The sequence below is a fragment of the Sporothrix brasiliensis genome, assembly GCF_000820605.1.
Source record: "Sporothrix brasiliensis 5110 chromosome Unknown Cont18, whole genome shotgun sequence".
Taxonomy (NCBI): Eukaryota; Fungi; Ascomycota; class Sordariomycetes; order Ophiostomatales; family Ophiostomataceae; genus Sporothrix; species Sporothrix brasiliensis.
The window spans coordinates 617968-641064 of NW_024467137.1; the positions used below are offsets into that span (position 1 = coordinate 617968).

Sequence of the window (23097 nt, forward strand, 5' to 3'; positions counted from 1 at the left end):
GAGACTATTGACACACTATTACCGCCAGCCCCCATAGTAAACCTCGAGCATTGGCGCCGGACACGGATTCGGGTGTGAAATCCAGACCAACAGGCCAACATTGGAACAAATTCCGCGCGCAATAAGGGGGAGAATCGATTTCGCTGTAGAGAAACAGGGATTTCATTAAATACCGCCCCTTCTCACTCATGACTACGGAGTACTGCGGGCTATTTTGCTTCTTCTTCTGCCTTGTGTGTCCTTCCTTCGATTTTCACCGTCGCCGTCATTCTCCAGCCTAATTCTCCAACCATGGTCCAACTCACGTCGTTCGCTCTCGCCTTGGTGGCCTTCACCCTCGGTACCCAAGCCGGCCCCTGTGCTACTTGCAAGCCGGCAAATGTTGTCCAGGACGGCAGCTTCGAGGACGCCTCTTCCACTGCGTGGACCTTTGACAGCGGTGTCACGGTCCAGACCGACGCTCCCGGGGCGGACTATTCCGTCAGCGGCACAAACTACGTGTAAGCCAACGTCCTGAGCCCCAGAACCAACTCCATCTTTCAGCGCACCCAGCTCTAACACAATCACTCTCCTTCAACAGGAGCTTCGACGTCGCGCAACGGGAAGACCGCCAGCGATACAGCATCTCCCAGCAGCTGACGGGACTCACGCCGAGTCAGCCATACTCGCTGCAGTTTACCTGGGAACTGACCGACGCCAGTGGCATTTACGACGGTGGCGTTGATATCATGATCCTACTGGACGGCGTCGAAGTCGATTATACCAGCACTCAGGGCCGCGGAGACTTGGACCGGGTCACGCTACACACCGCGACCATCACGCCCACGTCGTCCGCTCCCGTCTTGCAGATTAGCTGTGGTGGCAGTGGAAACTACTTCTACGGTGCGACCGTAGCGATCGATGACATTAGTGTGGTGAGGATTTGTATTCAGTGAGATAGGGTGGAGGAGCCAAAGTGTTCTTTTGATACATTCTTCTTTTTCGAGCCCTTTTAAAACGGGCGTCTTTTCGTACCTGCATGTACCTAGCCGTGCAAATGTAATAGACCTAGCGAGTCTCTCTTTTCAAAAAAGAAAAGGAACAAAAATAACCCGATACAATTTCGTTAAATTTCGCTGCAGCTATACTGAAAAGGCGAGGATATCGGACTAATATGCAGTCCTCTTCGGCAAGTTTTCTTCGTATGCAGGAAGGGAATTGTACTGTTTATGTGCCACAACTCCCAAGCAACTTACGTAGGTTTCGTCTATCTCTGCCCCTTTTCTCCTTATTTTCATACACGTTTCTTTTTGGATTTATCTTGTGACCAGCCATTTAATCCTTTGACACAATTCGCCATAACTGACAACGGTTGAGCCCGCACCGCCCCGCGCATGGCAGATGAAGCTCCTGTCACGAGCCGGCCCGTCGTATTCGACATTTTAAAAGCCATGATGCCTGTTGTGTGGCACGCCGCATGCCGCTGGGGGGTTCTGCCGTACCTGACCGCTTTACAATCCAGGGGCAATAGCTCCTCCATATCCACCGACTCGAACGCTAAACATAAGACCACACCCGTCCCAATCGCACTCAGTCCTGCCATCATGCCGCAGTTAAAACCGTAAGTTGCTTTCCATATTACTCAATAAGCTTTTGCTATAATAATTTCTCGTTGAATCTTTCTAATATACGCCCTGCCAGGATCGAAGAGGAGTCGCCCGAGCGCAAAGCGACGCGCGCCATAATCAATCGAGAGATCGTGGAGGAGCTGCAAAAGATCATTGCAGAAGACCCCAGCGCCAACCTCGACAATGTGTATTCGGCAGTCAGTCTACAAGTAAAGCGAAGACACCCGCCCCGCTGGGCAGAGCTGCTGCAAGAACGCAAGCGGCCTAAGCCTCCTCCGCGGCCCGCTTTTCCGTCACAGTTTGTGGACGCCGACGACAAGTTTGTCGTCTTGCGCCCCCTCTCCGATTCTGTCAAGGCGCTAATTTTGGAGGAGAGCCATGGAAATGGTGATGAGGGCAATGATTCGGACCTTGACGATAGCCACGGCGACGGTGTTGGCGAGCGCCAAGACGGGGGCGATGGCGATGACGACGGCTACTGCGATACTCCGCCATCAGAAGAAGACGGCAACTTCAACCAAGCCGTCCGGCGTATCTTGGCGAAGGGAGAGGTGATTGCGGAGATGATAGGGCGCGGTGGTGTACTACGGTGCCGGGGCAGCGACGGACGTCCAATTGATATTGTCATTAAGGTCATGCCCGAGTCCCATTATGCCGATACCGAATACTCCACCATACAGTACCTAGCCGAGCAATGCCCCGACTTTCCCGCACCAAAGCCGCATGGCCTCATTGGGCTTCCAGACTTCGTTCTGGTGTTCATGTCGTACATGCCGTCGACCACCTTGAAGGATGCATGGCCCAAGCTGACCGTTCACCACAAAGTCTCTATCCAGGGCCAGCTGGACCGTCTTTTTACGCAGCTGCGCAGTATCAAGCTACCACTGGGTGGCCGGCTGGGGGGAACCGCGGGCGAAGGCGTCAGCGACAGCCACGCCTGGGTCGAGCACGCCGACGGCCAGACCGTGATTCAAACGGCTTTGGCGTTCCGTGACTTTCAATTTGCAATAGAATCACCGACGGGGCCCGAGTACTGCAACTTCTTGAAGAGCCTCCTGCCACGGCCCGATCCCAACGAGCTTTGCGTATTTACACATGGCGACGTGTATCCCGGGAACATCACGGTCGACATTGACCCGGCTAACCCGACAGAGTATGTAGTGACGGGTGTCATTGACTGGGAAGAGAGTGGCTTCTATCCAGCGTGGTTCGAGGCGACCAAGGTGCTGTACAACTTCAAAGAATACTATGATGAACCCAAGGGCCGGAATGGCCTGGAAGACTGGTGGCGATACGTTCCACAGTGCATTGCCCCCGCCACTTATCCGACCGAGTGGGCGATCGGCCGGTTGTGGGACAAGGCAAATGGTATTCACACCTAATGCCTAACCTGCATCGGCTATGCACGATGTTTCTGGTCTTAATGTCGTTGCATAATCAGACAACAGATGAAAACAGTGGAAGAGAAAGAACATAAAAAGGTAGAATCAAACTTAAAAGCAACAACACCAAAGCAGTCATATACAGAAAAATACATGTTACTACCTATTACTTAGCAGTAAACGACTGTCGAATTCAAAAAGTGCTAGAACAGATAGATACAGTATTTCCGTCACGCCCAGCTTTATCCAAATCCAACCATATACCTAATGAAACTCATTGGCTCCTGGTCAAGAAGCAGAGTTATTCGCGTTTCTCAATACCCGTTCATTTGGCCACGAATTTGGTATTCGTCAACTCCGTCCTCAGGGATCAGAATACCTTCGAGAACGAGCGCCCCAAACGCATCTCTGACCCAGTCTTGACAGTTCCAGCCGTGGATATTGTTTTGAGGGGGGACGCCGCCACAAACCTCTCGAAGGCGGTCCTTGTCGGCTTCGTCGATTTTTCCGAGGAGATAGAGGTCGTAGATTGTCCGAGATTCTCTTGCGTATCTGAGGGTTGTTTCGTAACGGAAGCGGCCATCGCTACCCTGCACGTGACAGATGAAACTTTGCTTGTGCCACGCATGGATGTAGCTATGCGGCGTAGTGAACATGCTCTATTTTTCCAGCTAAATGTTGAGGCCAAAAGGAGGTTGCTTAGAAGGAGACTGCGACCTGGAGCGAGTCTTGTTCGATCCATGGCCTTGACATTCTGGGGGTCTACCATCATTGACCGGTTGATCAACAATACGATCCGTCTCTCTAAAACCGTCATGACGCGTGTCGTTGTCTTGATTCCTTTGGAAGGTTTTTTGCGTTTAGAATCTCGTAAAAGGAAACGTTGAGAAAAAAAAAGAAAGTGTTACGTGCCATTTGATTGATTTCGTCTTCCAGCTTCTCTCTCATTGTTTTATTTTACTTTATATTTTATATTCTTTCAATTGCCAATTCAATTCACTGTCGAATCAATTACGTTACATTTTTGTCGAGTTCTGTCCAAAGCGTAGACATCGAAATATCTTGGCATCAGCCTTGATTTGGCGCGGGGTCAACTCAGCTCCTGAACATTCTGTTTTGTATCGCTGGCTTGCCTTTACACACCCCAACATTCTCAACACCGGATTCTGGCTCCGAACGTTACCACTGCAATCCATCTCCAACCGTCCGGCCAACTGTCCAAGACTACTACCATGGACGGCGACAACAGCGATTACGACTACGACCGCTCTGACTCTGACGACGAATCCGAGGCAGAGGATGAACCTGCGCGCCGGGAACGTCTGATACGCAACGGCGTGGCATCCTGCCCTGACCCGCCGCGCAACCTCGGCGACCAGAAGGCGGATGCGCCGGAATTTGTCAAATTCGTAGCCGGCCTGCACAGCGACACCGTACGGCTCTTGTCCCTCATGTGGAGCCGTGCCTCTGACTGGCCGCAAGATGTGGCCGACATGTACGACAGGGGCGGCGGGGGAGGCACGAAGAACGCCCTGGAGAACATGAGCACAGCGGCGGTGGGCGACTTATTGCACGGCCGCAAAATTGTATACCAGGCGCTGCAGAACATTGCAGAGGGGCTCAATCTGAGCGCGAAGCTCATGACTCGATCACCGCCCAGACATCCGGGCCACGGAGCCGCAAACAGAGGCGCAAGCGTCGATACAGGCACGAGCACGACCTTCCACGGCTTTGGGAAACTCCCGACGGAACTTCAGCGCGCGATATGGGACGCGGCGTGTGAGCCAATTCCCTGTGGCCACTACTACGACTCAATTCGGCCCAAGAACGACGATGGATCCTGGCGACAGCTGAGTGTCCCGGAAGGCGCCGACGACGCCGACGACGCAGGCAATGTGATGACCGTCCCCCAATACCACCTACGACACCCTAGCGCCCATTGGCTGTCCGACCAGGGACTGTGGAGCGCTTGTTGGGCCTCCCGAGCGGCCATGAAACGGGCATACGTGAGCTGGGACGTCTACATGGCGACGCCACTGCCGACAGGCGCGGGTCCGGACGCGATACCCGGCTTTACGTCCTTGTTTTCGACAGGTCCGCGCTGTTTCTTCAAGCCATCTATAGAAATCGTCTCGGTGCCTATCGGCAAGCCAGGGACGGCGGCCGGAGACGACGGAGACGACGGAGACGAAGGTGATGACGGACTCAGCGCGTTTGGTCTGCAACAGCTGCGCGACACCGCTTTGAAACACACAACAGACGGCAAATTCGACTACTACCACAGAGAAGTAGCCCATCCCATGGAAACCTACTATCTGGACGTCACTGCACGCAACCGGCAGTGGGTCAGTTTACGACGACAGATTATGGGCGCCGGGCGGCATATGCTCGCACATGGACTGCGCGTGGACGAGAAGGACATGTTGATGGCGATACAAGAAAAGGCCAGAAAGTGTTGATCTGCGAAAGATGGAAGCCTGTGATGCGCTCGCTTTATTAGTCTGTCATTCACTCTACCGTTGTTCACTTGTCTATCGTTGCTGTTTGCATTGCTTCTCTACTTCTCCACAGCAGCTTGCATTCACCGCTACATCCGTTTGCATTTGGCTGCTGTCTGACTTCTTTGTATGTAAACAATATTGATCCCCATTTGACCGACGCAAATTCAACTTCTTTTTCTCTCAAACTTTGTAGAGTTCCAACTTTACCGAAGCCGACTTTTCCGGGCATTGAGTCGTCGCAGAAGAGAGGTCATAACAAACTCCTGAACCATTGATCACCGCAATGAAGAACGACACCCACAATGTACACATGAACATTGGGTAAGGTCAATGACGTCCACTCACTGTCTAGAAGGATACTAAGCAAACGTTAGCAATTGGGGATTGTCACCTCTCCTACAATGGACGCCACACTGGACCTATCCGTTTTCCGTGTAAACAGACGCAGCGAGGAAAATTGACAGCAATACCATCGAGAGCTGGCATATCGTAGAGAACGTCATGGACGGCATTGTCCACGGGCCATGCAAACAAGTTACACAGATCTCTTCGTCATGAATTCATTACATCAAAGACCGCCAACCTTAAACTTCGTCGCATAACCATCGGTCAAGACAAAACAAGCGTTTCAAGCGTTTTTCCCCCTTGTCCACGGTGTTCGCTGGACGGCTGAGTTAGCTCTGGATAGAAACATATAGATGGAATGGAGCCATCGAGGATGGACATGTGCCGTTGAATAAATTTCTGCGAGCAATCCGATATGGAAATGGGACTCATGTTCACTAGAGAGATGCAAGTATCATGGAGATCGGGGGATTGACAACACACATGGCACATATTGTTATTCACTTTTACATACGGCCGCTTTTTGGCTGACCTTTCTCCGGCGGTATTGTGGCAATGCATAGATAGGACATAACTTGAGGAAGGGGGCGATTCTACGTGGACGTTAACGTGGCAGTTGAATGGTCGGGCATTGTACTGTCATAAATGGAAACAGAAAGAGCGAGGAAGATAATACGATTTCGTCATAGCTGATCCATTAACGTGAAGAGCCGCACGGTATGCACACCAAGAAACAGTGATAAGCCAGTGAGGACTTCGTTGCGGGCGTATAGATAACGTATTTTACTATTACTGTTGCCGAGCCTACAAATAGGAAAGCAAAAGAGGTGAAGAAAAGAAGAAATATACTATGCTGCGAAGGAGCAATCAGCTTGTGGCGTCTGAAAAAGGAGCGGGTGGGGCAAAGCATCGCCACGTCACCTTGCGGTCTCAAAAGGGACAAATCGAATATCGTGGCACGAAGCTCTGATCATATGATTTTGTAGTCATGCATGCTCCCGATATTGATTCATGTCTCTGCAGAGTCGAGTGCGTGGCATGGCAAGTGGTGTGCGGTGTAACTCGGTGCTTGCCCCTGAGCTTGTCGAGTACCGGTTCATTTTGATTGGTTGACTATTGTTTATTTTGGATTGACCTCGAATTTGTCGCCTCCCATTGTTTACATCGTAGATTTCGCGGTTGATTTCGCGGTTGCCGGTCTTTTCGTCTGCTGTGATATGCTTCGTCGTCGACAATGTCCTGTTAATCAGATCAGCGAGGGATATTAGTCCCAGTCACTTTCCTGCTCGTTGTCATGTGCAACATATGCTCACTCTACATTCACGACGCCCCAATATAGCTGACAAGAAACAGGCAAAAAGGAGAATAGTATGCTTTTCCAGCAAAGCCTATTCTGGTGGGTAGGTGCCAGACTGTCGGCTCCGGTGGTGGAGGAGACCTGGGGCACCGTGGACATTCACTAATCTTCTGCCGGCGCCGCCATAATTTTTGAGCCTTGTGCTACGTGAGCCGCGGAGAACAAAGTGCAGAATTATATTATGTAGTTTTGATACCTTTTCAAATCCCTTGATATTGTGCATCTTTATTTTGTTCTCTCCCGTCTGCTCCTCCTTCTCGCATGTCATCTTCCCTCATCTTCCCCCCTCGTCTTGCCCATCCTCTCCTCCCATCATTCCCTCTCAGCTACTTTCCCTCAGTGAGCAACAAAAACCGATAGTCATTATAATGGTCAAGTGAACGAAAAAAGAAAGCCGGTGGACAATACCCAAGACTCAGCCGTGATGCTGCATAATAGTGAATGGTAAATGATTATCACCTCAGCGATCAAAAAAGTAATAGTAGATGGCCAAACAAAGCAAGACCAAGCCCTGCTTCGTGGCTCATGATATTGCGTGGTGTTCCAGCATATTACATTGTTCAAGTACATTAGAGTATTGTCCCCATTGTTCACCGTAACAGTCTATTCCATTGTGTGTCAATATGCGTTTCAGGGCAGTGTCCAGCTCACGATGACTGGAAGTTGCTGAATGCAAGCAGTGACGTGGAGAACACTATTATCATGACCGTGGATGTGACAATCGGTCACGGCATCCTCCTCTTTGTGTATCGTATCTGACATGGAATCTGATGGAGAAGTGAAGACACCATGCCGCAGGTGTTGTGATTTTTATTGTTGTCCTGGTAGCACGTCATCAATAGGCATGATTCTTTTCTTGCTCCTTCCTTTTTTGATAAACGCCATTATAATCTTTTTTTGCCACGGCAACAGATTTAATTTTACTGATTCACTACTTCACTGATTTACTGATTTGCCGACCTCTCCTCTCCCTATATATATCGAGCCTGCCCCCCTCTCCCCCTCCTCCGACCCTCTCCCTTTTTCTCCCTCTTTCAAACCACTTTTCAGAAGTTCGTTCGGATCCAAAGCTGTTCACCAATCCATCTTTCCATCGCCATCATCACAGCTTGCTTCGATCGAAAGATTCTGACTGACAGCATTCGTCGTCCAACTTCGTCCTCCACACACTACATCTCCACCGGCATCACCCACAATCGCAAATCAGTTATGGACTCTTTTGCTTTTGCACCCGCCGCGGTGATCCAACACCACACACCCTTTCTTCTTTTCGCCCATCTCTCTCCATTGTTCTCGGTTCGTCACTCTCACAAACTCCCCTGGCTCTTCCATCAGACATTGTGCTAACTTGCTCTTTTACCACAGCATCCATCACAATGGCTGAGCAACAGGCCGGGTCCGGTGGTATTGACCCCGAGCAGCACAGCAACACTCACAGCAGCACTGCGACCACTGTCATCACGCGTACCCAACCACTGGCGGTCAAAAAGCTTCAGGCCGCCAACGACGCCCTCAAGGAGCTCATCGAGTCTCTCCTCCGACCCGTGTCCGAGCTGGATGCTGTGTTTCCCAGCCTCGAAGCCGAAGAAATGGCTTCCAACCACCGTCGCCGCTTGGCCGAGTGGCTCATCATGTTCCACCAGAAACATGGTCACTTGGCCTCGCGTTTCATGGCACTTTCTGACGCACTTCAAAACGGAGCCCAGGGCACGCATGTCCTTCACACTGCGGCATCTACCAACACCGCCACCACCACCAGCAACAATACCAGCGACAATACCACTGAGAATGCCACTGAGCATGCTGCCGACACCCCCTCCAGCGCCACGCGGGATCGCCGCTTTCAGTTTTCTCTGCTGCCTCCTGAGGTCCAGGTGATGATCTTTAGCTACGCTGCCGAGCCGCCAAAGTGCAAGCATTTCTTCTACGCGGTGACATACCACCATCGAATGCTCCTCGACACGCTTCAGTCCACGAACACCGCCCGCATTCCGCGCACCGCGCTTTTCGAGAACCACCCGGCCATTGAGCTCATGCCCGACCGCGCCTTCTGGATGCTCTGCACGGCCAGTCGGTTTGCGATGCAGCGCGAATACAGTCGCTGGAGAGACGAGATGGAAGCGCGCCCCTACTGCATGAACACAGACCGCAGCGACTTTCATCTGACCTGGGACGGCGAGTCGGACGCCGCCACCGACTTGGAAGGTGGCAGGCGCGCACGCCGGGACCCCGAGAGCCGGCCCTTTGTCTACCGGTCCAGCATGGACTGGGTGCACAATGTCAATTTCGTGCAGTGGACCAATGCCGACGGCCTTCTCTTTGACCACACGGAGCAGTCGATGGACAGCTCGGATGACGACACGGACAGCGACACGGATGACGACGCAGGCGGCAACGCAGGCAACGGGGCCAACAACAATACGGCGGGCGCGACAGCCAACAACATGCGCCCCCGCAACATTTTCACGCTCAACGGCAATGACGAGGCGGCGAACCGCGATGCGCTGCACAACCATGTTTTCGAGGAGCGTGGCAGTGTCGACGGCTGGGAAGCCGGTGAGCGCCTGACCTTTATGATGAGCGCATCCAACCAGCGCCGCGCGACCCTTGCTCAAACAATGGAGGGCAAGGGGAAGGGGAAGGGCAAGGCCGTGGATGATGAGGGCGAAGACGACGACAATGACGCGGACGTCGAGGACAACAGCGACAGCGACAGCGACAGCGACAGCGACAGCGACGGCGACAGCGACGACGACGAGGACGCAGACGCGCACATTGCCTAGGACAGCACTGTCGACGACGCGGACCTTTTTGCTGCCGGGCCCTCTGGCCACAACACAAACTCGTCTGTCAACGCTGGCGACCTGGACGACTCGGACTTTGTTGCTTCACCCGCCCGCGAAACGGCGGCCATCCAGTCGGCTGCAGCCACCATGCCCCGCCGCACCCGCCGCCGCGCCCGCCACCTCGTCAACGGCCAGCGCTTTCTGCGCCGCGTCTCGCACCGCGTGCCGGTCGGCTTCGATTCGGACCCCGACACGGACAACCCACGCGAGCACCTCCAGCTCCCAGACCCCGACACGGCCATCGTCGCCACTGCTCCCCTCCAACGCCGCTTCACGGCCCACCACCTGGCCAGCTTCATCGAAAGTGTCCGTGACGCGCAGAATTGGATCCTGGGCGTCGACGGGTCCAACCGGCGCACCCCCATGTACCGCAGCGTCAACCACACTTTTCTGACGCCGGAGGAACAGAGACTTTTGTACCTCGTGCGGGAGCTCTACAAACGGGTGTGAGCCGGCGGGAGACGACAAGGGGCTGAGAGGGGCGAACAAGTACAAGAAGAGGAGGAAAGAAGAAGAAAAGGTAGACCTTGGTGTGTTTGCAGATGACTATGGTTCGTGCGGTCTGTGCACGGCAAGATATCAGAATGGACGACATGTCCTGATGATAGGGACAGGCGATGGTATGGGGAGTTGAGAAACAGTGCCGTCGAAAAGCTTTGGGCGGCACTGAGATGGAGGAACACTTGGCAAGCACCATTGTCGGACTTTTACTGGGCATTCAGCAATCATGTACAGACGTCAACAGACATCTACAGTCTCCACGTTGTACACTGTTTGCCGCAGCCTTCTTCTTCCTCTTGGTAGTTACAGTTGAGCAGTTTATTCAGTTTTAGTCAAACCACATCAAAATCCACACACAAAACCCACACCACTTAACTTGACCTCCTATGCGATGTAATTGTCATGATTGCAGTCAACCAACCTTGTAAAAACGTAGCATAAAAGATTGTAGGACGTCCGTAGCTGTAGAATTGATGACAAACAACTGTTGCTGTGTGGTGATGTTTTGTTCTCAGGTCCTTTTCTTTGTGATGTAGTCCTTTTGTGTAAGCTGTGCGTTCCTTCCGAATGCGGTAATTGTTGGTTGAAAGCATGCATTGTGATTGGTTGGTGTATGCTCGTACTGAGTGGCTCTTTTACTGGGTGTTTCAGTAGCGATGCCCCACAGCATGCGCTGTACTACAGTGAGACGAGGACAGTTGTGTAGGGACGCATCGAAGCCACTATACATTGCCTCAACGATGCCGCCGGCCACAGCGCGGCACAGCAGATTGATGATGCTCCATCCCAGTGGAGATGCGGAGGAGGCTGCACAGGGTACGGCACACATCCACGGCAGTCAGACACACCGCCCACGGTCGACGAGCAAGCGCAGACATGCGATGCAAAACGACAATGGCCTTGCATGCCGGCTGTTGGCCACAGTCTTCGTTGACAGTTCATTGACAGGACACGTGCTTTGTGTCTCGGGTCGCATCATTCGTATAATTGAACTCATTTTATCATTCCGCGTTTTGCCAGTCCCTTGCGCGGCAACATGACCTACGGCGCTACAGCGAAAACCGTCCTGCAGGCTAAATGCACACAGGCCGTTGACACATGCTCGGCGTCGGAATGTGGTGTGGCTTAATACGGTTACCTACTATGGCTATTTGGGACGTCCCCCCTTCCCATATTATCCGCCATGAACTTGCCTCTAACCGTCATGTTCTTTTCCTTCGTCCTCGTCCATCGGAGCGTGTGTCCATCCGATTCACCCCGGCCAGCCGTCCAGTCAAATTCCCGACTTGGCCGCACCGGCTCCGCTGCCAGCCGCAAGGACAGAATGCATTTGCGCTTTTGCTGCGTGCGCATCGCCCATATAATTGCTCTCCACCCAAACGGATTCGCCAAGACGGGCAGTAATTACGTACTGTACAGAACAGCTGAGTGTGTGTCGTTGGCCTGTCGACTGTCGTGGCATTCGTCGCACGTCGTTGGCGCCGATTTGGGTCTGTTCTATGCTTTCAAAAGAAAGCACACGCTACACTCGCCATCAAGCCTACCATCACAGAGTACACCCATCCCATACACCCATCCCATTTACAAACAGGACAACGGGTCACAGGGAGGCGTTCCTTGCCGTCGCTCTAGCCGAACCACATGGCCATAAAAGCACTGCAATATCCTCGCCTTGCCAAGCAGGAAAATTCATTCACGTTCCATTGAGCCGACCAGTCTGCTTCCCCCCTTTGTGCTCTTTAATCCCCGTTAATCCCCTTTATCCCCCATCCCATCAACCACTGTTATCAGTACGCCGGCCAAGACGGCAATTATTGGCCGCTTTGGGTTGGCATCTTTGGATGTGATGTGGCGATATGGCCAAGACATGGCCAAGCCGGTGATTCCTTTTATGACGACCGTGCCAGGTTCTGTTTCTCTCCCGCGTCCCCGTATCTTGTAGTCATCTTCCCCAGTTGCGTTTTCCTTCTCCACAATGCTGAACACGCGGGGGATTCCCTTCTGCCAACCCCGGAACCCAGACGGTTGGAAAAGGGACAGGAGCGTGGACCACGCACCGTCGACCCATTGTGTATGAAGCCGTGTCTTAGTTGTAAGCATGGTCGACTCATGTCGTCCCCGCAGATCTTGGCTTTTTTCTTGCTGATGGAACTTAAAAACGTGAACCGTCCCGTGGACTGTGCATCTAGACTCTTCTTCTTTGTCCTCAGTACGCTCGTTCACTGAAAGAAGAAAGAGGAAAGTAAAAAAGCGGAAAAGAAAAGAGAAAAAAAAAACGCCGATCACTTCTCTTGACTCATCCTCCCAGCATGAAGTCCTGGTCCGCCTGGGCCCTTGCGGCCCTGGCCACGTCGGCGGCCGGTGCCGCCATCGACGACTGCCTGGCGGCGGCGTCGGTGCCGGTGGACGCCAAGGGCGGCAACGACTGGAACGCGGACGTGGCGCCGTTCAACACGCGGCTGCAATACACGCCGGCGGCGATTGTGGTGCCCAAGACGATTGCGGACATCCAGGCGGCAGTCAAGTGCGCGGCGGCCAACAAGATCAAGGTGAGCCCCAAGGGCGGCGGGCACAGCTACGCGTCGTTTGGGCTGGGCGGCGAGAACGGGCACCTCGTGATTGAGCTGGACCGGCTCAACAAGGTGACGGTGAACAGCACGACCAAGGTGGCGACGATCCAGGCGGGCGCGCGGCTGGGCCACGTCTTCACGGAGCTCTACAAGCAGGGGCAGCGGGCCATCAGCCACGGCACGTGCCCCGGCGTCGGGCTGGCGGGCCACTCGCTGCACGGCGGCTTCGGCTTCAGCTCGCACACGCACGGGCTGGCGCTCGACTGGATGGTGGGCGCGACGGTGGTGCTGGCGAACGCGACGGTGGTCAACTGCTCGGCGACGGAGAACGCGGACCTGTTCTGGGCGCTGCGCGGCGCGGGCTCGTCGTTTGGCGTCGTGCACACGTTCTACTTCAACACGTTTGCGGCGCCGCCGCAGACGACGGCCTTCCAGGTCAACCTGCCGTGGAGCAGCGCGGGCGACTGCGCCAACGGGTGGAGCGCGCTGCAGGACTGGCTGAGCGCGGGCAGCATGCCGGCGGAGCTCAACTTCCGCATCTTTGGCAGCAGCTACCAGACGCAGATCCAGGGCCTCTACCACGGCGGGCAGGCGGCGCTGCAGACGGCGATGCAGCCGCTGCTGGGCAAGCTGGGCGCGTCGCTGTCGCAGGTGCAGCAGACGGACTGGGTCGGCGGGTTCGCCGCCTACGACAACGGCGACACGGTGGACGCCTCGCACCCCTACAACCAGCACGAGAACTTTTTCTCCAAGAGCATGGCCACGACGGCGCTGCCGGCGCGCGCGCTGCAGGCCGTCTGCGGCTACTGGATGAACCAGGCCCGCAGCAACACGCGCTCGTGGTACATCATCATCGACATGATGGGCGGCAAGAACGCCTTCATCCCCTCCGTCGCCAGCAACGCCACGAGCTTCGCCCACCGCGACAAGCTGTTCTTGTACGAGCTCTACGACCGCGCCATCTTCGGCTCGTTCCCGTCCAACGGCTTTTCCTTCCTCAACGGCTGGGCCGACTCCTTCACCCAGAACCTCGCCGCCAACCAGTGGGGCATGTACATCAACTACGCCGACCCGACCATGAACCGCACCTACGCCAACCAGGTCTACTACGGCAGCAGCCTGCCGCGGCTGCAGCAGATCAAGGCCGCCGTCGACCCGACGCAGGTCTTTGACTATCCGCAGGCGATTGCGCCGGCCAAGTAGTGCGCGCGGCGAGAGGGAGGACGGAGGGACGACAGGGGGCGTGAGAGGGACGTGAGAGGGACACGAGAGAGACGAGACATTCAGTGTTGCATGGTCATGGACTTGTTGATGGAGTTTGTACATAATTCGTTGCTTTCAAATCAAAACTCGAGACTGTCAATGCAACCAACCCAGCCAGACCCGTGCAGTCGAGGCGTCTCGCCGTGCTGGCGGCATCGGAGGTGACGAGGTGAATGTCCCAGAAACGCAAGACGACGTGGCCAGTCCACCGTCGCATTTAGCCGGCGGGCGCTCACCTCACGCGGGGACGACGACTTTAGCAGGGTGGAGATGCCCCGGGCCAGGGCGACTTCGGCGGGGTTAGGCGGGAATAGCGACTGTTACGGGGGCAGTGAGCAGCATCTGGGACGCGATAAGCGGGCCGATGTACGAGACGCATCAACAACATCCAACGTCAGAGTCCACGTGGTGCTCGCAATCGTTACCCGTTGTCGTCATCTCACCGGCCGATTGAACATAAAACAGACAGCCGTCGCATCGACAAGCAACGACTGTTTAGAAATAAACGACGATCCGCTGTTGACCAGACAGAGAAGCTGCCGCAACTACAGTTTACAGCGCCTACAGCGTCCACTCCACTGTAACAACTACATCGCATCACGACTACCCCTCACTGCCGTTTCGACGCCCGCCCAGCTCGCCCAACACCCGCCCAGCACACAGCACCGACTCCTCCCCCACAATGGCGCCAATCAAGGTCGGCATCATCGGCTTCGGCTTCTCGACCAACTGCTTCCAGCTGCCCTTCATCCTGCCCAACAAGGACCTGCTCGTGTACGCCTTTTTGCAGCGCGCCCCGCCGTCGGCCGCGGCGACGCAGCGCTTCGGCCACTGCACGGAAAAGTTCCCGCAGGCCAAGCACTACCAGACGGCGGCGGCCTTTTTTGGCGACCCGGACATTGAGCTGGTGGTCGTCGCGGCGTTTGACCACGTCGCGCTGGCGACGCAGGCGCTGGAGGCGGGCAAGCACGTGGTCGTGGAGAAGCCGGTGTCGGCGACGTCGGCGGAGGCGGACGCGCTGATTGCGCTGGCGCGGGCGCAGGGCAAGCTGCTCAGCGTGTTCCAGAACCGGCGGCTCGACAGCGACTTCCGGACGGTGCAGCACCTCGTGGCGGCCGGGGCCGTGGGCGACGTGACGGAGGCCGAGATCCACTTCGACCCGCCGCCCGGGTTCAAGGCCGACGTGGTCGACCGCCACTACGGCGACGGCCCCTACACGCCCGGCCGCGGCAGCGTGTTCGACCTGGGCACGCACACCATCGACCAGGCGCTCGTGCTGTTCGGCACGCCGGCCTACGTCACGGCCTTTTTCCGCTCGGTGCGGGCCGGCGGCGGCGGCGTGCACGACACGTTCTCGCTGGTGCTCGAGTACGACGGCACCAGCGAAAACGAAGCCCGCACAAACCTCGTCGTGACCGTCAAGACCAACGTCGCCTCCGTCCTCAAGGACCAGCTGCGCTTCGTCGTCAAGGGCACCGACGGCACCTTTATCAAGTACGGCACCTGCCCCCAGGAGGACCGCGCCCTCGCCCGCCCGGGCGTGGCCGCCGACGACCCGGCCTACGGCGTCGAAGACCAGCGCATCTGGGGCCAGCTGACGACCAAGACGCCGTTTGACGCCGCCGTCCAGACGCGCGACGCCGCCACGGGCTACTACGTCGGCGCCTTCCCGTCGCTGCCGGGCCACTACCGCGGCTACTACGAGAACATTGTCGACGCCATCCGCGGCACCGCGCCCCTGGCCGTCGACCCGCAGACGTCGCGCGACGGCATCCGGCTGATTGAGCTGGCACGGCAGTCGCACGAGACGCGGGCGAGTGTGAAGTGGACGGATGCGTAGGGGGGGCGAGTGAATGTGCGTAGCAAACAGATAAGGAGAGCGAGCGAGCAGACAAGGAGAGAATAAAACGGGCGAGCCAAAGTGTATTGAGATTGCTCCGAAGACGTGAATACAAATAATGTACGGCGCACGGTATGTCGTACACGTAGTACACATACACTCTCCGCCAAACCGTCGGGACGGTACGATGGAGGTAATGGCCAGACTTCCGACCACACACCAGATACCCTGCTCGTGATGTGCAGGACCAGTAACGTTACAAGACGGGGTAGTAAGGGGACAAGGGGACACAAGACAATGGAGACTTGGTGCCGACACACACGACAGCGACGACAGGGACATCAGATGAACGGAGAACCAGCGGGGGATCAAAAGGTGGGTTGCAGGCGAGCGGCCGACAAGGAAGTGTAGGAACAAGGCCGAGAATGAGACAAGCTGACAAGACAGTGGAAGAGCATGCCCAACAGACCCGGATCCTGGGTCGAGCCGAGGACGACGACCGCGGTGGCCCAGAATAAGGCCGTGACCATAGGGGGCGGACGAGTGGCGATCGGCCCATGGGAGGATCGATGGAGATCACCGAAGGCGCTGCATGGCCATGGAGACTCTAGGGCTCCTCTTCATGGACGGACAAAGGATCGCGGGGTGAGCACCCTTGTATGGAGATGATCGGCCGGCCGGTGCGAAGCACGCCAAGTGACATTCTCTCGAGGTACTTTGTCGTAGATGCAAAGGTGACATGCAGGTGCACGACTCTGCAGTGTTCTCGCGCGTGGCGGAAGACAGAGTCATGGTGGCGGCAGCGACACGACATATGTCGTACATGGACGAGATAAGGACACAGATGGACGTGATGATGGCGATCGCTCCAAGGGCGAACGTGGGGAACGGCTGCATGCATGGTGCGACACCCCCAAAGCACATGGACAAGGGCATCAGGGCATGTGCCACCACACCACCGCACCACCACCCCACCATTTGCGGTGCCGGCAGACGTGCATGTCCCGGTTGGGATACAACTTGCGCCTTGTTCGTGAGACACAGCAGTAGGTAGGAGGCAGGAGGTAGGACGTAGCAGTGTAACCGCATCGCAGAACAAAACGCCGACACAGATCACAGACACGTCATACAGACGTCCAGACCACAGATCAAGGCTCCTTGTTCCATATGCGCCGCCAAGACTCGTGTCGGGCCATCCCTCGCCCTGCTCATAAAGGGCAAAAGGGCAGTCGGAGCAGGGCGTGTCAGGGCATAGCGCGTCGGCGAGAAAGACTGCGTGTACTTTGTATGTCGCTGATGCTCGGGCGCGAGGCGAATTGAGTAAGGCGAATTGCGTACGGCGGACGGGCGACGTCCCAGTTAGGCAACTCGATCTGGCCAAGGCCGAGACGGACCCAGTCGTCTGATGTTGCGCCCTGGGCTCCTGGGCCTGGGCTCCTGGGCTCCTGGGCAGCCGGGGTACCTTTTGGTGGCTGTCCTCCGCTGACTGCCCTTGCAGGGGGACACTAGCCACTGAGCCTTCAGAAGCCCTGGCATGAGCCCTGAAGTAGCGGGCAGCCGTGCGCGCCACGTTCTCGTCCGCTCTCTTTGACTCGATCCGTCGCAGGCCGTATGTAGGACTGTCGTCCCTTGACCGCCCCCAAGGACGGCCCCGAGAACCATGGACCAGGTTGGCTTTCCACAGTTGGGGGCTGTTGTTGTTTCGCCGGTCCTGTGCTGCTGTGGCTGTCGGCCTGGTGGTGTTCTCGAGAGTAATCTTACAGGGGACAATGCGCCGCCAATCAGCGCTTTGGACAGGTCTTGGCCTCTAGACCAACCGAGAGTCTCATCAAGGGTGCAAAAGTCAACCCAAATTCGCATCTAGACCTGCCATGTGCCGTCTCCTCTCGCCTTTCCCATTTCTTTTTCCTTTTTTTTTTTTCCTTTTCCTTTTTCCTTTTCCATTCAGACGCCAGTCATACTTGTCAGACGTTAAACGGCTTTCCGTCGTAGATCCTTTGCGGCTCTGTGAGTCATTAACGTGGCGCCATGGCCATTGCTTTTCATTAGCTAATTTACGGCGTAATATTTCCTTCTCCATGTTAGTCAGGGCAAATGTTTGAATTGGAAATTCAGCTCAACTGGTGCGGACCCTGTTTTTACAGACTTTCATAGACGGCACGCCAGAGTGCCTCCCGTGCCGTGATTGGAACAATTGCTTGGATCGGTAAATGGCTAATCAAAATAATCAAAGGCGGTCGACAAACAGAAACGCATGAAATTGGCGACGCCAGCAAGTCACCAAAAAGACTCTGGACATCTGTTCTCCGTCCAGACGGGCCGGAGGATCGCTGCTCGTGCTTGATATCTCCCTGGCGGGCCATGATTTCCTCCGTCGCGTCCATCGTTGTCGATCCGTGCCCACTTGCTCGTTCTTGTCTCCCTCTCTCCCTCTCTTCCTCTCTTCCTCTCTTCCTCTCTTATTCTCTCCCTGCCTTCTCAAAACACACCAGTCGCGCGTGAACGTGTAAATGAGACCTTGCCGCCCAGCCGCTGCAGATCATCGCCATGTGTCTTTCGGCGTTCCGCTGCAATGAATGTAAAAAATGTAAAAATGTAAAAAATGTGCTCAGCGTGAATGGCTTGGCAACGCGCCTGTCTGCTCGTCTGCTCGTCTGCGTCTGCCTGTGTATTTCTTGTTTATCATTGTGTCTCACAAACACCGCGTGCTCGTTTGTGAGCACCCGAGCACCTGCATCTCACGCGACTCTCCATCTCGTTCATTGCATCAGGTCGCATCCTAACTTTTTTTTTTTTTTTTTGTTCGGCGTTCCATCTTACCACTTTCCTCTCCTTATTTTCGTCTGTCTTCTGTGGTCTTGGCGTTGCCTTCGGCTTGTCTTCTCCGTCCTCAACCCTGCATTAGGGATATACAGACGGCGCTACAACGGTTCCTTTGTCGACGATCACTTCAAGTGCGACCACAACCTCGACCTCGACCTCAACTACGACCACCACAGATTGCCTGAACCCAGACACAGAAGCACATGCACCTGGTCATTCTCCATTCTACACCATCTTCTCTCCTGCCTGTCCCTCCACTCCCCCCCCCCCTCCCTTCCTCCGTCGCCCTGTCCCCACCGTCCTTGGCTTTCATAACGCCAAAAGTGGCAACGTTACGAAGTGACCAAGTCCAGGGGGACAAGTCGTGGGACCTGCACAGTCACGACCTGATCATCCGATTTGACGACGACCCAGCGAGCGTTTAATGTCGAATCTTACTGGAAACGGTTCTCGCCGGGCTGGCAGACGCTAGACGGGGGACTGCGGCGCGAGGGCTGTGGTTGTGGGCCGTGGTGGTGGATTGGCGTCGACCGTGGCGTGGCCGTTGGTGTGACGGACCCCATGATGCTAGATGCCCAATGTGACGACAGACCAAAGGCAGGCCAACGACCTCCCAAGACAGACCACCGTCACACCTACGACCACGCAAGGACCACGCAAGGATCGCATAAGGACCAAGGGCCATCAAAGTCCCGCGCAAGGAGTCGACAAGGGGTCGACAAAGACGATAGACGACAGAACGACGGGGAGATTGTCTCCGACACGTCGACGTCGACGTCGACTTTGATACGTCGCTCAGTCGGCGCATCTACGCGTCGACTGTTGCCACAATATATATAGCCTCGCGAGGTCGTGTCTGGACAATGCTGGACACCTTCCATGCCACACACGACAAGGACATCAACCGACATCACCAGCACCGCACACAGGTAGGTCTTGAAAGTTGACTCGACACTTTCATCCATTCCTTTGCCGCTTGAGTCGCTCCTTTGCATCTTCTCTTCTCAACTTGTATTTTCTACACGCCTTATTCTTGTCGTCGACTCTCTCACTCCTGGCTCCTGACTCCTGACTCCTCTCCTCATTCTCCCCACCATGTATATCAAGACTGCTCTTATGGCCCTGCTGGCGGCAGCCCAAGTGGCCCTTGCCGCGCCGGTCGAGGCCGTCGCCGGCGCGTCGGCCAACGTGACCCAGCGCGCCGCCAAGGGCTACCAGAACGCCGTCTACTTTGTCAACTGGGGCGTCTACGGCCGCAACTACACGCCCCAGATGCTGCCGGCCGACAAAATCAGCTTCGTCCTGTATGCGTTTGCCAACCTGCAGCCGACGGGCGAGGTCTACTCGTCGGACCAGTACGCGGACCTGCAGCAGCACTACCCGACGGACTCGTGGAGCGACGTGGGCAACAACGTGTACGGCTGCGTCAAGCAGCTGTACCTGCAGAAGAAGGCCCACCGCAACCTGCGCGTGCTGCTGAGCATCGGCGGCTGGACGTACTCGCAGAACGGCAACTTTGCGGCCGCGGCCGGCTCCGCGAGCACGCGCGCCACCTTTGCCCGCACGGCCGTGGCCCTCGTCAAGGACTGGGGCTTCGACGGCATCGACATCGACTGGGAGTACCCGGCCTCGGCCACGGACGCCGCCAACTTTGTGCTGCTGCTGCAGGCCGTGCGCGACGCCCTCGACGCCTACGCCGCCCAGTACGCGCCCGGCTACCACTTCTTGCTGACCGTCGCGTCCCCCGCCGGCCCCACCAACTACAAGGTCCAGGACCTCAAGGGCATGGCCGCCGTCGTGGACTTTTTCAACTTTATGGGCTACGACTACGCCGGCTCCTTTTCCGCCGCCGCCGGCCACCAGGCCAACCTGTATCCCAACCCCCAGAACCCCAACGCCACGCCCTTCTCGACCGACCGCGCCGTCACCGACTACCTCGGCGCCGGCGTGCCCGCGGCGCAGATCGTGCTGGGCATGCCCATCTACGGCCGCGCGTTTGAGAACACGGCCGGCCCGGGCACCGCCTACAGCGGCGTCGGGCCCGGCACCTGGGAGGCCGGCATCTACGACTACAAGGCGCTGCCGCGCGCCGGCGCCACCGTCCAGACCGACGCCACGGCCGGCGCCACCTACAGCTACGACGCCGCCAGCCGCGAAATGGTCTCGTACGACACGCCCGCCATGGTGCAGGCCAAGGTGCAGTACGCCAAGAGCAAGGGCCTCGGCGGCAGCATGTTCTGGGAGGCCTCGGCCGACAAGACGGGCGCCGACAGCCTCATCGGCACGTCCTTTGCGGCGCTCGGCAGCCTCGACACCGCCCAGAACCTGCTGAGCTACCCCAACAGCCAGTACGACAACCTGGCCGCGGGCATGCCCAACAACTAGGTGGGGGTGTGTCGTGTTTTTGTGTCGTGTTTTTGTGTCGTGTCTTTTGTGTTTGTGTGTTTGTGTGTTTGTGTCTTTTTACTTTTTTTCTTCATTCTTTTTTTGTCCTTTTCTTGTTGTACCATACGTCTCAGTCGACCATGTGTCATGTCTGCTGTATGTCTGCTGTACATCGGTCCGTGCAGCTTGCTGTGCAGCTGTTCACTTCCACTGTCGTTCATTCTCGTATCATGTTACTCTCCTTTGTGTTCTTTTCTTTCTTGTCCATTATTTGTATCAACTTGTTCGCTTCCTCTGTACATACTTGTCGCGTCACGTGTACATAACATCCTTATATCAAACCAAAAATACCAAAAATACCAAAAAACAGATGCGCTCCCAGGAACAATGAGGATCATCGTTCAGCCGATCAACCGGTCAACCGGTCAAGTCCCGACGTTTGCGTAAATCACAACAGCCGCAGTAGGTCGACATCGGCAAATTGGTTGCACGCGTGGTCTAAATTAAGAGCAGCCCAGCGAGAAGCACGAGAAAAGTCCACCAAGCACGGCGACGACGACAGAATGCAGAGTGGTCTGGAACGATGGTCCCGTCACCATTCACTGTCCCGCGCGTTTTGACCAGTGCTCTTTCTGTCCAACGGCCGGCGGCTGAATTGCCCGAGATTACCCATCCTGGCTGCATGAGTGGCTGTCTCTCGACAAAAAACGTGGGGGAGATAGTAGACACGGGCGGCGAAGCGATGGTGGTTGGAGTCTTTGAAGATGACGACGACAGAGTGAATGGCAGACGACCCAAGACACGCCAAGCCGACCACGACAAAACCAAATGGAGTCTATTTCAAATTGCAGCCGACACTCGCCGGGGTGGCAAGTCTAGGCCATTCTAGAAGAGGAGAGGACGGGACGAAACAATGGAGACAGGGATGCAGTAGATAAAGTGCGATGTGGTCGAGGCTCCCGGTACAGACACATCGTGAGTCTGTTGTCCTGCCCTTGGGTCCCTGCTTGGTTGTGTTCTGCAGTCTCTTCATCGCCTTGTACATCCAACACCACACGCACCATGAGAGTCTGTTTGCTTGCCGTCAGCCTCCTGGCGACGGCCACGCCCGTTCTCGGTGGTCTGGCCCGCCGCTACGACTACTTGGAGCCCAACGCCACGTCCTCGGCCGGCGTCAACGGGACGGCCGGCAGCGGTGGTGTGGCCAATGTCAACGCCACCACGACGGGGTTCCCCTCGACGTCGACGCAGTATCTGACGACCACTGTGACTGCCATCTCACACCCGCCGGGCACGCTGCTGTCCCTCATCTCCATGATCACGACGCGCAGCGAGACCACGTACATTCCGGGGCCGGTCACGGAATACCCGGCGACCATCACGGAGACGATTGTGTCGACGGGCACGATTGAGCACCGGCGCACGAGCTCCAACGGCAAGAGCACGACGCTGCACGCCAAGTCGACGGCGACGTGGCAGGTGACGCTGACGGTGACGGACCCGAACCCGCCGCCGCCGGACACGAGCGATTTTTCGTTTCCATTCTTCACGCCGGACCCGACCGACGGCGGCGACGGGTATGTCGGGCCGACGGACGCGACGGACACGGCGACAGACACGGCTACCGTGACACCACCGCCGACGGCGACGGCGACGACAACTGCGTGAGTGGCAGGG

At 56.2% G+C, this 23097-nt stretch overlaps 9 protein-coding genes across 9 annotated transcripts; all 9 read left to right on the top strand.

Annotated features, from left to right (window-relative positions):
* Positions 1-291: 291 nt before the first annotated feature.
* SPBR_02047 (uncharacterized protein) lies at positions 292-935 on the top strand (the record flags this gene model as incomplete). The annotated part of the gene is made up of 2 exons (XM_040760356.1): positions 292-500; positions 581-935. The coding sequence occupies 2 exons, from the start codon at positions 292-294 to the stop codon at positions 933-935; spliced, it is 564 nt and encodes a 187-aa protein (XP_040619159.1).
* Positions 936-1583: 648 nt separating this feature from the next.
* Positions 1584-2989, top strand: SPBR_01701 (uncharacterized protein; the record flags this gene model as incomplete). Its single annotated transcript, XM_040760011.1, has 2 exons — positions 1584-1600; positions 1681-2989. The coding sequence occupies 2 exons, from the start codon at positions 1584-1586 to the stop codon at positions 2987-2989; spliced, it is 1326 nt and encodes a 441-aa protein (XP_040619160.1).
* Positions 2990-4221: 1232 nt separating this feature from the next.
* SPBR_01785 (uncharacterized protein) lies at positions 4222-5448 on the top strand (the record flags this gene model as incomplete). Its single annotated transcript, XM_040760095.1, has 1 exon — positions 4222-5448. One exon carries the CDS (start codon positions 4222-4224, stop codon positions 5446-5448), a length of 1227 nt encoding a protein of 408 aa, XP_040619161.1.
* Positions 5449-8568: 3120 nt separating this feature from the next.
* SPBR_01700 (uncharacterized protein) lies at positions 8569-9975 on the top strand (the record flags this gene model as incomplete). The annotated part of the gene is made up of 1 exon (XM_040760010.1): positions 8569-9975. One exon carries the CDS (start codon positions 8569-8571, stop codon positions 9973-9975), a length of 1407 nt encoding a protein of 468 aa, XP_040619162.1.
* A 150-nt stretch (positions 9976-10125) lies between these two features.
* SPBR_02128 (uncharacterized protein) lies at positions 10126-10488 on the top strand (the record flags this gene model as incomplete). The annotated part of the gene is made up of 1 exon (XM_040760435.1): positions 10126-10488. The coding sequence occupies one exon, from the start codon at positions 10126-10128 to the stop codon at positions 10486-10488; it is 363 nt and encodes a 120-aa protein (XP_040619163.1).
* A 2360-nt stretch (positions 10489-12848) lies between these two features.
* On the top strand, positions 12849-14312 carry SPBR_01672 (chitooligosaccharide oxidase; the record flags this gene model as incomplete). Its single annotated transcript, XM_040759982.1, has 1 exon — positions 12849-14312. The coding sequence occupies one exon, from the start codon at positions 12849-12851 to the stop codon at positions 14310-14312; it is 1464 nt and encodes a 487-aa protein (XP_040619164.1).
* A 742-nt stretch (positions 14313-15054) lies between these two features.
* On the top strand, positions 15055-16212 carry SPBR_01824 (oxidoreductase domain-containing protein; the record flags this gene model as incomplete). Its single annotated transcript, XM_040760134.1, has 1 exon — positions 15055-16212. The coding sequence occupies one exon, from the start codon at positions 15055-15057 to the stop codon at positions 16210-16212; it is 1158 nt and encodes a 385-aa protein (XP_040619165.1).
* A 3918-nt stretch (positions 16213-20130) lies between these two features.
* Positions 20131-21420, top strand: SPBR_01751 (chitinase; the record flags this gene model as incomplete). Its single annotated transcript, XM_040760061.1, has 1 exon — positions 20131-21420. One exon carries the CDS (start codon positions 20131-20133, stop codon positions 21418-21420), a length of 1290 nt encoding a protein of 429 aa, XP_040619166.1.
* Positions 21421-22482: 1062 nt separating this feature from the next.
* On the top strand, positions 22483-23088 carry SPBR_02056 (uncharacterized protein; the record flags this gene model as incomplete). The annotated part of the gene is made up of 1 exon (XM_040760365.1): positions 22483-23088. The coding sequence occupies one exon, from the start codon at positions 22483-22485 to the stop codon at positions 23086-23088; it is 606 nt and encodes a 201-aa protein (XP_040619167.1).
* Positions 23089-23097: the final 9 nt, after the last annotated feature.